Source organism: Schistocerca piceifrons, chromosome 8 (genome assembly GCF_021461385.2).
Source record: "Schistocerca piceifrons isolate TAMUIC-IGC-003096 chromosome 8, iqSchPice1.1, whole genome shotgun sequence".
In the NCBI taxonomy this organism is placed as follows: domain Eukaryota; kingdom Metazoa; phylum Arthropoda; class Insecta; order Orthoptera; family Acrididae; genus Schistocerca; species Schistocerca piceifrons.
The window spans coordinates 34,209,839-34,224,868 of NC_060145.1; the positions used below are offsets into that span (position 1 = coordinate 34,209,839).

At 43.6% G+C, this 15,030-nt stretch overlaps 1 protein-coding gene across 1 annotated transcript in view; it reads right to left on the minus strand.

The window, feature by feature from the left end:
* LOC124711542 (UDP-glucosyltransferase 2-like) overlaps window positions 1–15,030 on the minus strand; it is a 125,403-nt gene that overhangs the window by 12,624 nt on the left and 97,749 nt on the right. Inside the window, exon 5 of the mRNA XM_047241677.1 lies at window positions 1,092–1,311. Within this exon, the coding sequence (XP_047097633.1) occupies window positions 1,092–1,311 (220 nt within the window). The remainder of the gene's footprint in view (window positions 1–1,091; window positions 1,312–15,030) is intronic.

Below are 15,030 nucleotides of genomic sequence, written 5' to 3' on the forward strand. Positions count from 1 at the left end.
AGTTGGTGTTCCCCCTAAACTGAACAGCATTTTAATTAAACCACCTATGCCTGGGTTTCGGGCAGAACCCCCCCCCCCCCTTTCATTCGATGCTGAGGAACTGTTCCAATACAGTTCGAGAGCCTCCGCATTGCTGTTTGACTTTAGGAGGTGATACCAAGAGGCCTGAGGTGACACGCCTGGATAGCCGAGAGCGCTAACGCGCTGCTTCCTGGACTCGGGTCTGCGCGCCGGCCCCGGATCGAATCCGCCCGGCGGATTAACGACGACGGCCAGCCTGGATGTGGTTTTTAGGCGGTTTTCCACATTCTCATAGGTGAATACCGGGCTGGTCCCCACGTCCCGCCTCAATTACACGATTCACAGACATTTGAAACACATTCACACTACTTCACGATTTACACTAGACGCAGACAGCTGGGGTACACTAATTCCGTCCCAGGGGGTATGGGGTGGCGCCAGGAAGGGCATCCAGCCACGCCTTAAAAATTAACCATGTGAAATCCGTCCTGAACCCTGCTGACCCTGCGCACAATGCGGGATAAAGGCAGTAGCGAAAGAAAGAAAGACCAAGTGGACTGAGGCGTGAATGGGAAGTTGACTTGAGGAGGGAGTTGTGTCAGCGTAGTCCACGCGATTGTGCAAAGCCACTGTTCCAGGTTGGCATACTGGTTAGCCCATCTACCTAGTGAGCAAGAGACCCAGGTTCGAATCCAGGCTTTGATACAATTTTTTATTCGTCGTATTCGTGGATATATACATCAACGTGAATTTATACTCGAATTTGGGACCATACATAAAGATAGAACATGTATGATTTGTAGAGAAAGTTTACAGACAGGAGGATAAAAGCGTGTAGAATAAGGTACCTTCAGTTGTTGCTGAAAGGGATCGGAGATGCCTTACATTACTTGTACCTTCAAATAGTTGATTAACAGGAAACTCGTGTTTTCCACAAATAATGGGCAGTCCCTAAAATTTGGGATTCTGATGAGAGAAAGGAGTGTTCTGCCAGTTAATGATATTCACATAAACAGAACCTGCAAACACAGTGCACGTATCTCCACAGCGCTGAATGATGAACTACTTACTTGGGATTGGTCAGGAGTTCGTTGAGAGCCCTCCCGAAGGACTCTTCAGTCAGCTCGTTGACCCTAAGTTTCATTCCGAAGCCGTCAGCCTCCGCCCTGGCCAGGTTGGCGTTCTGGTCGCCGAACACCGGGATCCCCAGCAGCGGCACACCGGCCGATATCGCCTCCTGTATGCTCATCAGCCCGCCGTGCGTTATGAACAACTTCATGTTCTTGTGATCTGCAATGGAAGAAACACCTGTCAGACACAGTGACGAGCCCAGAAAACGTGTTTAGCGGATTTTACTGTGGAACTGATTTATAGTGCCACAAGGTTACTAGCCTATTTTTGGTGTTCGAGAAAAGTGATGTAGGTTCTCATTTGATCCATTTTAACGGTTCTCAAGGCCTGCGACTGTGAAAACAATAGGTTCAAAAATGGCTCTGAACACTATGGGACTTAACATCTGAGGTCATCAGTCCCCTAGAACTTAGAACTACTTAAACCTAACTAACCTAAGGACATCACACACATCCATGCCCGAGGCAGGATTCGAACCTGGGATCGTAGCAGTCGTGCGGTTCCGGACTGAAGCACCTAGAACCGCTCGGCCACCGCGGCCGGCGAAAACAATATGTTTGTTTAGAAATAATTCATCTGCTACCAGTCACGATTTTCTTTATTTTATTTTTCGCACGACGCGTTTCGGGAAATGATTCCCATTTTCAGGTGCATTTTTTGTGTTTGTTATGCCATTTCTATCTGATGTTGTCGATGTTTGAGATTCTGCTTCATTTCGTTGACTTTACTGCGATATGTAGTAAAACACGCGATTTTTAGTTGGTTGTCGATCTTTTTGTGAAATTAGTGGCGAAATTTAGAAGAATTTGTACTTACAATCAACTAAAAATCGCGCGTTCTCCTATATATAGCAGTAAAGTCAACGAAATGAAGCAGACTCTCACACATCGACAACATCAGATAGAAATGGCATAACAAACACAAAAAATGCACCTGAAAATGGGAATCATTTCCCGAAACGCGTCGTGCGAAAAATAAAATAAAGAAAATCGTGACTGGTAGCAGATGAATTGTTTATAAACAAACCTATTGATGAAAGTTCTATTTTCATTTGGTGTGTTATACACCGAAGAACCAAAGAATTGGTACACCTGCCTAATATCGTGTAGGGCACCCGCGAAGTGCCACAATATGACGTGGTATGGACTCGACTAACGTCTGAGGTAGTGTTGGAGGGAACTGACACCATGAATCCTGCAGGGCTGTCCACAAATCCGTAAGAGTACGAGCCGGTCGAGATCTCTTGTGAACAGCACGTAGCAAGGCATACCAAATATTTTGGTAAACATTTTTGGACACAGTGATCAATAGAGTATTATATTTTAACTAAAGTTCAGTCTTGATCACAACACTTATGTCTCAATAACATAGGTGACCGGTTTCGGTTATATTTATATAACCATCTTCAGACCCATGGCTCCCTCGGAGGATGGTAGGCGGAGCTCTACTCAGCTGATACGAAGTCAACTGACTCTACTCAGCTGACTTCGTAGCAGCTGAGTAGAGCTCCGCCTACCATCCTCCAAGGAAGCCATGGGTCTGAAGATGGTTATATAAATATAACCGAAACCGGTCACCTATGTTATTGAGACATAAGTGTTGTGATCAAGACTGAACTTTAGTTAAAATACCATACCAGATATGCTCAATAATGTTCAGGTTGGGGAGTTTAGTGGCCATCGGAAGTGTTTAAACTCAGAAGAGTGTTCCTGGAGCCACTCTGTAGCAATTCTGGACGTGCAATCACAGTCTCAAATATCCTCAGATACAACAATATCCAAATATCAGGCAGCACAGCAATATCCACGAACATAATCAAGAGAAATGGAGTTCTACAAGGGGATCCAATTAGCCCAAGGCTATTCAGCATCATGACCGCAGACATCACAGACACAATCCGAGACACATCAGCATCACTTATTCTCTATGTGGACGACATGACAATAGGCTCAGATAATGCAGAAGAGCTCCAAAGCGTCCTCAACAGGCTCACATGGTGGGCGGGAAGAAATGGATTGCAAGTAAACCACATCAAAACCAAACAAACGGCTTTTAGGAAAGAAAGGAAACCCTACACAATAGGCCCTTGGAGGTAGTGCCAAAATGCAAGTATCTTGGAGTCACCCTGCAAACCATCCTGTCACCCTTCAGTAACCACGTGAAAGAAAGAGCGGCCGCAGCAATAAAAGCCATCTACCACATCCAACAGCCTCTACAAATATCACTGGATGCAGCAATGTTACTGTTCAAGACAGCTATTTCCCCAATAGTTACCTATGGGATCAGAATCATACAGCAAAAACTCACCCTAAGCGACCTGTTAACAACAGAAAAAGTCAAAGCTCGCTACATGAAAAGGATTCTAGGCATCGGGAAGTCGGCACACTCAAGGAAAACTACTTCATCGACGACATAAAAATGTGGTACTGGCTGCTAAATGCGAAGCCCTACGAGAAATCACGTGCGAGCTAACATCCCATAGATGTTCGGGCTCACATGCGGTTCCTCTTCGTCGAAATGTGTCGGCTCAAACTCGTCTAGGGGTTGAACCGCACGTGTCGCATTGTTGTTGTTGTTGTTGTGGTCTTCAGTCCTAAGACTGGTTTGATGCAGCTCTCCATGCTACTCTATCCTGTGCAAGGTTCTTCATCTCCCAGTACCTACTGCAGCCTACATCCTTCTGAATCTGCTTAGTGTATTCATCTCTCGGTCTCCCTCTACGATTTTTACCATCCACGCTGCCCTCCAATACTAAATTGGTGATCCCTTGATGCCTCAGAACTTGTCCTACCAACCGATCCCTTCTTCTAGTCAACTTGTGCCACAAACTCCTCTTCTCCCCAGTTCTATTCAATACCACCTCATTAGTTATGTGGTCTACCCATCCAATCTTCAGCATTCTTCTGTAGCACCACATTTCGGAAGCTTCTATTCTCTTCTGGTCTAAACTATTTATCGTCCATGTTTCACTTCCATATATGGCTGCACTCCATACAAATACTTTCAGAAACGACTTCCTGACACTTAAATCAATACTCGATGTTAACAAATTTCTATTCTTCAGAAACGCTTTCCTTGCCATTGCCAGTCTACATTTTATATCCTCTTCACTTCGACCATCATCAGTTATTTTGCTCCCCAAATAACAAAACTCCTTTACTGCTTTAAGTGTCTCATTTCCTAATCTAATTCCCTCAGCATCACCAGACCTAATTCGACTACATTCCATTATCCTCGTTTTGCTTTTGTTGATGTTCGTATTACACCCTCCTTTCAAGACACTGTCCATTCCATTCAACTGCTCTTCCAAGTCCTTTTCTGTCTCTGACAGAATTACAATGTCATTGGCGAACCTCAAAGTTTTTATTTCTTCTCCATGGATTATAATACCCACTCCGAACTTTTCTTTTGTTTCCTTTACTGCTTGCTCAATATACAGGTCGCATTACACGCTTTAAATTAGACACTTGTGACCCTTTGGTTAAATTGTCTGGCTGATGGCAAGTTTGCGAAATACAAAGTTAACACAACATATAATAACAGTAATAATTACATCGGGAACTAAATTAACCACCCATAAATGATGTAGGCCACGCAGTTGCGATTTAGATAGCATAAGCAAACTAATAGCGAAAGTGGTCGTATTTAGAGTTACTGTTACACTAGAGCGCATATCCATATGACACAGTTGGATCATTCACAATCTCATCGCGATAAACAGTACTCCACCTCGATATTTACACGAAAAGTTAAGAGAGTTCAATCCAGGCGCGCCGCTGCTCACCGCTCAGAGACTAAGTCCCCCGATACCACCCAACGCGAAATTTTGTAAGTCGTTTCACTTCCTAGCTGCCTAAAGACCGACTATCCGCTTTCGCGTCTCAGTCCTAACTGTACCCTTTGGTGTCTCCAGCCGAACTGTCCGCTTTCGCGTCTGCACCAGCACTGCCTCTGCCCGTCCCCGGCCGCGTTTCCCGCGCGCCAAACATACTCACTCAACTGACTAGTGCACAGCTTATTCTACATTATTTTACATTTTAACATATTTATATAATCAACGCTTGACCACTTTCACGTTCTAAATAAAGTAACAATAATATCCATTACATAATAAACGTTAAATTCTTTTGCATAAAACCAATACAATTTCCTTCTTAGCTTTGAATGCCACGGCCAGTAGCCTTGCACCAATGTGCTTTCTGATGAATAAATAAAGAACAAAAGTAACTTTTATGCACTAAACTTTACAACAAATATTCTATTACCTAATGATTCAATAAGGTGTCATGCTGTCATCGTTCAATGCGTTTTGTGTGGAGGAAATGATGATCTGATGGTTAACTGAAAATACTGATAATTTAAATTTACTATAACTTTTAAACAAATAAAGTTACAGAGTTGATATTTACAACGTTTGTCATTTTAATGATGCGCATCTATATGAAATGTCGATCGTTAAGATCGACCAAAGTGTTCAGATTTTAGCAATCAGATCTTTGTTACAAAACTTGTTAATTTCACTTTAATCCTAAACTATTATAGATATGCTCAATATTCAAGTTTTATTGGGATTACCATGAAAATTTATGGAGGATGGCAGATTAAAAGTACTGTGGCTTGATTCCCTGCACTACTACAGAATTTAATAGTTTTCGTAAATTTTTCCCTTTATAGTCGATCTTAGGTCCGCCATATTTAACACCGCTACGTCTCCTTGGCCACAAAAGCCTTCTACTGGGTTTTCCTATGACGTAGGTTCTCCTCTGTCTCACTCGCACGCTACAGTGGTTAGGCCTCGATAGACAATAGACGACTGTGAGTTTCCCCATCTCGTGGCGAATCTGCGTTCTTTGTGGCGCAAGGTCCCGGACGATAGGGTTCGTTTCACAATTCCTGAGGGCTGACTCTTTCGGCCATATACTTAAATGAGAGCGAAACGCTCGTTAACTCACACACGTCAAACGCTCACCGAGAAGTGCAGAGCCATCTGGCCCGATTTCTACTCCACAGACGCCATAATGACGGACAAATGGAAACAAGCAAACTACAAGCTACGGCAGGTATTAACGCTTGTAAATAATAGATTTCAACTATCAGTCGTCCTTTTTAAATTTTATTGGCTAGAAACTAGCCATTCTCAATGCACTATCATTTTTGATCAATGAATGTAATTCATTGAATATTCAATTCAATGAACTGTTCATGAAGCCCAACCAAGAGGCATTACATGCATTCATCAAATGTGATACTGCATTGAGAAGGCTAGTTTCTAGCTGAAATCTAGATCTGCCAATAAAATTGAAAACGGACGACTGATAGCTGAAATCTATTATTGACAGGTCAATATAACAGTCGCTGCGTGCAACAGCCTTCTGAATGGAAGGTAAACCGCGTTACGCCACGCGTGGATTTCGCCATAAACTCTGCCAAAACAAGAGATTTCACCAGTCGAACGAAGACTGTGTTTGTGATTTGTGCATGAAACATTGTGAGAGATTTCACGCTCAAAACCGCAAAATGAGGAAAACCTCGATTATAAAATTGGCTCTGAAATAACTGTTCATATGTAATTTGTAATTTCTCTCTGCATATTGTGCGATTTTCAATTAATAAATAATTCTGGACGTGTGGGGTGTCGCATTGTCCCGCTGGAATTGCTCAAATCGGTCAATTCCAGCCAGCTACCACCAAGAAACTGCAGGGGAAAGACAACTGCTCCCACGATTCAAGGATGCGCGCTGCAAAATCATCTTGTAAGCCGCGTCAGTGACGAAAGTCTTTCGCCCGACGTCTAGGTCAGCGCATCGAAGACACCGACTGCCTTAAGCAGCCAATGGCCCAACTGAACAAGGAGGAGGTCCACAAACAGACCAGCTAGTGGCAAATAAAAATTGGCTCGAGACTACAAACAGGGAATTTCTTCGGGTTAACTACTGCACCCTATGAACAAATAGGTTGAACCTGAAACTTCCTGGCAGGTTCAGACTGAGTGCCCGAACATTACTCGATCTTGAGGCCTTTGCCATTCGCGGGTAAGTGCTCTGCTGACTGCACTGTTCAAGCAAACTTGTGACCTCTCCTCACATCTTTTATTCCGCCAGTTCCTTATCTCCCGCCTCGGCATGCAGTTTAATCTTTAATCTTTCAAATAAGCGCATGCTCTTCTACAGGGTGAAAATAAATTCTGAAAACAGTCCCCCAGGCTCTAATTAAGACACGTCTCTTTAATATCCTTTCTTCCAGGAATTACTGTCCGCCAAGGTAGCGGGAGAACTTGTGGGAAGTTTAGGAGGTAGATGAGATAATGGCGGAAGTGAAGGTATGAGGGCAGGTCCTGAATCGTGCTAGCATAGCTCAGTCATTAGAGCGCTTGCACGCTAAATGCTGTCCCAGGTTGCTGTCCCAATCCGGCAGACATTTTTAATATGCCATGAAGTTTCAAATCAGTGGACACTACATTGTGGAGTGAAAACTCATTCTCGTTGAACTTATTAAGAAGAAGCGTAAGTGACTTGGGGATTCATCTTCGCGACGATCGGGACCGCAAGCGGGTAAAATTCGTGACATAAGCGACTTTGGGCGACTGTCGTGGCATGGCACCGAGGAACGAACATCTTGGAAACGGTGGAGCTGATTGGCTGTTGGCACACTGCTGTGGGGAGTATCTACGGAAAGCGCCTGAAGAGCGGTGAAACAACCAAAAGACTGTAATGTCACATGTGTTTAGGCGAGGTAACTGCGCGCCCATTATTGCTACGAGACAAAATGAACTTGTGATACGGCTGCACGCTAGCGAGCGCAGGCCTCCGGGTGCGCTGATGCAGGTCCGGCTAGGTGACATGAACGGCTAAGTCCAGGTACAAAGGCAAGAGTGTCGCCGGGAATGGGTGAATCCCAGTTCGGGGAATTTTGATGACGGAGGTTGCTTAAGTGGACAGACAACGCTCCAAGAAATGGCGGAGTATCAGACAAGCTGAAAGAAGGCTTCTTCCCACTCTTTAAGAATCTATAATGATTCACAGTCAAGTATTAAAGCAAATCTGAATACATCTGCGACCCCAGAAAAATGAGGCGCATCCAATGACACAACTGTATTTCAGTGCCTTTGAAACTGCAGAAGTTAATATTACACAGCGTATAAACATTCTGGTCCCGGCGGAGGTTCGTGTCCTCCCTCGGGCATGGGTGTGTGTGTTTGTCCCTAGGATAATTTCGGTTAAGTAGTGTGTAAGCTTAGGGACTGATGACCTTAGCAGTTAAGTCCCGTAAGATTTCATACACATTTGAACTTAAACATTTTCACGATGAACCTCTGAATCAACATCTTTTAAATGAATCGTACAATTTCCACATATGTGATAGCATTGCACGATAGCTATCATCCCAGAACGCCACCCATCTGTATCTACTTTATTTATTGACTTAAAACATCTTCTATATATTATTTATTTCGCAAATGTTTGTCAGAACACGGTATTCTCCACACTTACCAGCAAAAGAATTCAGTGTGAATACCTCACATATTAGAATTGGAAGGAGAATCAGCATTGGTCGTATTTTTTTGTTTTTTGCGGATAATAAAACAAAAAAATACGACCAGTGCTGATTTTCCTTCCAATTCTATCCACTATTTAGTCATGGTGCACAGAACACTCCATGGAGTCGCCAATCAACCTCACATATTGTTATACTTGCGTAGTTATTTAATGAACAGTTTACTATTTTACCAGTAACTTTATTTGAATGTAGATTGCAAGTACTATTAAAAAACTGTGCTAACTTAAAAGTGGTCAATAGCATGTGTTAGTGGACACCACAATCGAAAAGAGAACAAAAAGACGCTTCTGTCAAGAAGGTCTAAATAATTGTTTAAATAGTATTTAATGAAAATATCTAGTTATTTACTGTGAGTGCCCGTGCACAACAATACTAGCTTATTCTTTTATGAACAAACCTTTGTTTCCATTTATTGCAAATGAGATGAGTGTGACTGTATGTTTATAACATTTCTATGGTGTGCATACTGTAAGACCTTTGGTACACACACCATCAGATTGTTTGACTTGTCGCTCTAACGAAGTAGGCGAGTGTCAGCAATATGTCTCATGGTCTTATCGTGGCGTGTTTATCTTCTGCCATTAGGTCAGACGATAGAAATGCTACTTGCAAGCTTAGAGTAGCAGATTGACAGTGACCAACTTTAAACAGAACTTGATTAATTTTCACACACATATATTAAAATAATAAAAAGCATAGACATTACGTAACTTGATTTTGGATGCTGTTTACAATTGACAATCTGAAGTTCCTTTGGTCTTGGTACGTTAATCTTATTCTCACATATCTCTGATACTTGACAAAGTGTCTATTCATTTCTCTTCATGGCTTTGCACAGGAATATGGTAACCTTATTAGGCGCAGACTGAAATTTGACTATAGACTGGTACAGACAAATGCAGACTGGTACAGACTAATGCAGACTGGTACAGACTAATGCTGACAAATACAGACTGACTAATTGGAGGTCTGTACACTCGTTATAATACCTCGCGCGTTCAGGTATCACTGCACGATTGTGATCCGCGAGGAGAAAAGGTTCTCATTGGCTGCGTTACATATTAATACGCGGATCGGCGGAAGCAGAATTTGGTCCGTCTCTAAGGCAGCGCCATCTCGTAGTGTGGAGACGGACGAGCGCTGCGCCTGTGTTGTTCTGCTTAGCGGGTCGCGCTCTAGTGGGAAAGTTGTGTACGCGCTGACTACGCGGAACTATGTACACAACAATTTCTTTACTTAAATATTTTTGTAATACATTAGTTTACTCCATGAAGGGGTCAAGCTGAATCGAATGATGTCTGTTGAGCGTAAGAACGATGTATTTTTGGTGAGAGTCAGCCTCTAGACGATTGGAAAGCAGACAGTAGTGGAACGCTGTGGCAGTCAAGTGGGGACAGGGGACTTTTTCGACTGAAGAGCTCAAGGGAGTGATTCTGGACACTTTATGCTGACTGCTGGAAGAAGGCAGACCTGCCTGCAGTAACGTGCATGATTCAGTCATACAGGTGACTGATTCTAGGCGATGGAAGGCCGCTGCAGTAATCTAACTTCTGTATGTGCTCAAGAGTAAGACTCTAAGTTTTTCCTCTTGTGCTACAGAAATGAGGATAGACAGAATATGAGTTACTATACTTTGTAATCTGTTTAGTAATGTGTAAATCATCGCTTTGCACTCTGAACTGTTTTGAGTTGGTGAGTATTTCGTGAATAGTGATTACAAAATGCATTTAATTTTAACGTATCGTTGATTATAATTCAGTTGGGTATTTTCCTGCCGTTCTCATAATGCTCTCAAAGTAACTTTACTGAATTTGATAAGGGTATTTTCTGTCTGTATTTTAACTGAATATTGTAGGACCACTTCCCGTTTATTTGCAAAGTCCTTGCTTGAGTAAACATTATTCAACATAATTCTCTGTAGTCTACATCAATTGCCGGCCATTGTGGCCGAGTGGTTCTAGGCGCTTCAGTCTGGAACCACGCGGCCACTACGGTCGCAGGTTCGAATCCTGCCTCGGGCATGGATGTGTGTGATGTCCTTGGGTTAGTTAGGTTTAAGTATTTCTAAGTTCTAGGGGACTGATGACCTCAGATGTTAAGTCCCATAGTGCTAAGAGCCATTTAAACCAATCTACATCGATTACAGACGTTAGAATAGAACCCTTGTCATTAAATTATTCATTTAACTATTATTTAGGAATTCTGTGGATTTTATTAACTCCCAATTTGTAGCTATTGCATAGGCTACTTGACTGTAGTATCACAGCTACAGGATATCATTTACTGTGAATTACTTGCAGGGCGCCCGCATCTCGTGGTCGTGCGGTAGCGTTCTCGCTTCCCACGCCGGGGTTCCCGGGTTCGATTCCCGGCGGGGTCAGGGATTTTCTCTACCTCGTGATGGCTGGGTGTTGTGTGCTGTCCTTAGGTTAGTTAGGTTTAAGTAGTTCTAAGTTCTAGGGGACTTATGACCACAGCAGTTGAGTCCCATAGTGCTCAGAGCCATTTTTGAACTTGCAGGGCATGAAAGCAAACGTGTACGGGTCGACCCCGTGATTACATCGAGGTATTCTTTTTAATCAGAGCCGTGCGTAGACCAAGTACCTGAAGTACGAGTAACTGGTCACTTAAAAATTTTTTGTGACTTTACAGACACTTGTAGAATGCAGGCCTTCATGGCCAGTATTTGGGTCATTGCTGATCGACACTACGAAACGACTAACTTGTAACCCCGGCCACGGAACCCTTATCAATTTACTGGTTGCCAATCTAACGGCTTCCAGGCGCTACAAAAATTTAACTTTCAGTTTTCCGCGCAATTGTTAGCCGAACTTAAATTTTTAAAAATTCTCGTATTCTACTCACTGGGAGGTATAATCTTATTTTAAAAGTTTAGCTAGCATTTTACCATGGGATGGATCAGATGGCAGAATGGTCGCGTAATCGTTCCATGGAAGTAAAAATAATAATGAGCGTAAGGCATTGGTGGCCGGGAGACCCCTTGCGGGGGCGGTTCGGCCGCTGCTTCATAAGTTCTTTAACGCCACTACGGCGACTTGCGAGTGAGTGAGGATGAAATGATCACGAAAGACACACAACACCCAGTCATCTCGAGGCTCCTTGGAAGTAATACGCCCCAGCACCGTAACTATGGGGCCCATGGAATACCACGACATAGCAGCCCAAGTTATTACCGAACCCACGCCATGTTTCGCTCTGGTGACGGGAACTCGTCTAGAAATTTGAAACAGTGTGAAACAAAATACCGGGTGATCAAAAAGTCATTATAAATCACGGAATAATGTAGATAGAGAGGTACAAATTGACACACATGCTTGGAATAACATGGGGTTTTATATGAACCAAAAAAAAGTACAAACGTTCAAAAAATGTCCGACAGATGGCGCTTCATCTGATCAGAATAGCAATAAATAGCATAACAAAGTAAAACAAAGCAAAGATGATGTTCTTTACAGCAAATGCTCAATATGTCCACCATCATTCCTCAACAATAGGTGTAGTCGAGGAATAATGTTGTTAACAGCACTGTACAGCACGTCCGGAGTTATGGTGAGGCACTGGCGCCGGATGTTGTCTTTCAGCATCCCTAGAGATGTCGGTCGATCACGATACACTTGCGACTTCAGGTAACCCCAAAACCAATAATCGCACGGACTGAGGTCTGGGGACCTGGGAGGCCAAGCATGACGAAAGTGGCGGCTCAGCACACGATCATCACCAAACGACGCGTGTAAGAGATCTTTCACACGTCTAGCAATATGGGGTGGTTTTTTTTTTTTTTGTTCTAATAAAATCCCATGTCATTCCAAGCATGTGTGTCAATTTTTACCTCTCTATCTACATCATTCAGTGGTTTATTAAGTTTTCAAATTTATACTGGCTTTTTGGTCACCCGGTATTCCAGCTAGTCTTAAAATTCCCACGCTTGTGAAGCTCCCTTCGTGTTTAGTGAGTTTTGCAACTGCCATTCTCTTATTTTTTTGACATGCTCCTCTTTAATGACCGTCCGTCACGGTCAATAACAGACACTTTCTTCCTCTTTGTAACTTAGCGGACGATGTTTTTCCATTGTCCTTGTGTGCGTACTAAATCATGTTTCTATACGGTGCTTCGGCTGCCTTGGTTAAGGACGTATCAACCACACGAGTGCCAACACTTTTCCCACGTTTGAATGCACTTAGCACCGACACAATGCGCACACAACTACACAGAACACTCTTCCGGTCACGACTGACACTTGCAACGGATTGAAGACATTGCACAGGTGCTGTTCGTGGTCAGGGACAACTGCACCTCGAGCAGGCTTCCTTAGGCTTTATGGTCAAGCACGCATTTCTCGCCATGTTTCCGTATTTTTGTCCACCCTTTGCAGTTCAGGAGATATGACGTCATAGACATCAAGATACATGATAAACTAGCTTCTGCTTTAAGACGCAACGCAGATTACCCAGTTGGAATTCATCCAGTGTTTCGTAATCACAGCACTTAGAGACTTCTAACGAACTTTATGCACAATGTCAAATCGCCGGCCGCGGTGGTCTAGCGGTTCTAGGCGCCCAGTCCGGAACCGCGCGACTGCTACGGTCGCAGGTTCGAATCCTGCCTCGGGCATGGATGTGTGTGATGTCCTTAGGTTAGTTAGGTTTAAGTAGTTCTAAGTTCTAGGGGACTGATGACCACAGCTGTTAAGTCCCATAGTGCTCAGAACCAACCAATGTCAAATCATTGCTAAAATATTTCACGCTTACATGATTAAATTAAATTATTCACACTAAATTATTTTTAATCAGATGTTTGAAGCTGTTTCTTATGTGCGAGTTTGAATCTTTAAGGGATTGGGATTTAATGGTTTTGTGGTGTTCGAGTATGCTACGCACGGAAGAGTGGCGAAGCTACAGTCGTTAAATTCACAATCCTGTACTTTCGTCGCAGAAAACATGAAAAGACTAAAATATGACCCTCACACTTCCAATAACTGTGAGAATACTAAAGAGATCGTGAGCTCGCGAGAACAGTCCAAAATAAGTACCGAGGGTGTATTCCGAATCGTATAGCAAAGTAAAGACAGCATGCGATAAGCTCAGCGATGTGAACAGCTTAATGCCTTAATGAATAAGCTACATATTGTACATAAACTTTGTGAGTCGTGGCGGTCATATTCCGCACTTACACTAAAGAGCCAAAGAAACTGGTACACTTGCCAGATATCGCGTAGGACCCCCGCGAGCACGCAGAAATGCCACAACACGACGTAGCATGTACTCGACTGAAGTAGTGCTGGAACGAAATGACACCATGGATCCTGCAGGGCTGTCCATAAATCTGTAAGAGTACGAGGGGCTGGAGATCTCTTCTGAACAGCACGTTGCAAGGCATCCCAGATATGCTCAGTAACGTTCATATCTGGGGAGTTTGGTGGCCAACAGAAGTGTTTAAACTCAGAAAAGTGTTCCTGGAGCCACTCTGTAGGAATTATTTACGTGTGGGGTGTCGTACTGTCGTGCTGGAATTGCCCAAATCCGCCGGAGTGCCCAATAGACATGACTGGATGCCGGTAATCAGTACGTGTCACCTGTCAGAGTCGTATCTAGACGTATCACGAGTCCCATATCGCTCCAACGGTACACGCCCCACACCATTGCAGAGCACCCACCAGATTGAACAGTTCTCTGCTAACATGCAAGGTCCATGGATTTATGAGGTTCTCTCCATACTCCTACACGTCCATCCGCTGGATACAGTTTGAAACGAGACTCGTCCGACCAGGCAACATGTTTCGTCATCAACAGTACAGTGTCGGTGTTGACGCGAACAGGCGAGGCGTAAAGCTTTGTGTCGAGCAGTCATCAAGGGTACACGAGTAGCTCCGAAAGCCCATAACGATGACGTTTCGTTGAATGGTTCGCACGCTGCTACTTATTGATGGCCCAGCAGTGAAATCTGCAGCAATTTGCGGAAGAGTTTCACTTCTGTCACGTTGAACGAATTTCTTCAGTCGTCGTTGGTCCCGTTCTTGTAGGATCTTTTTCAGGCCTCAGCAATGTCGGAGATTTGATGTTTTACCGGATTCCTGATATTCACGGTACACTCATGAAATGGTCGTACCGGAAAATGCCCACTTCGTCGCTGCCTCGGAGATGCTGTGTCCCATCGCTAACGCGCCGACCATAGCACCACGTTCAGACTCACTTGAATCTTGATAACCTGCGATTGTAGCAGCAGCGCCAGAGACTTGTTGTTTTATATAGGCGTTGCCGACCGCAGCACCGTATTCTGCTTGTTTTACACATATCTTTATTT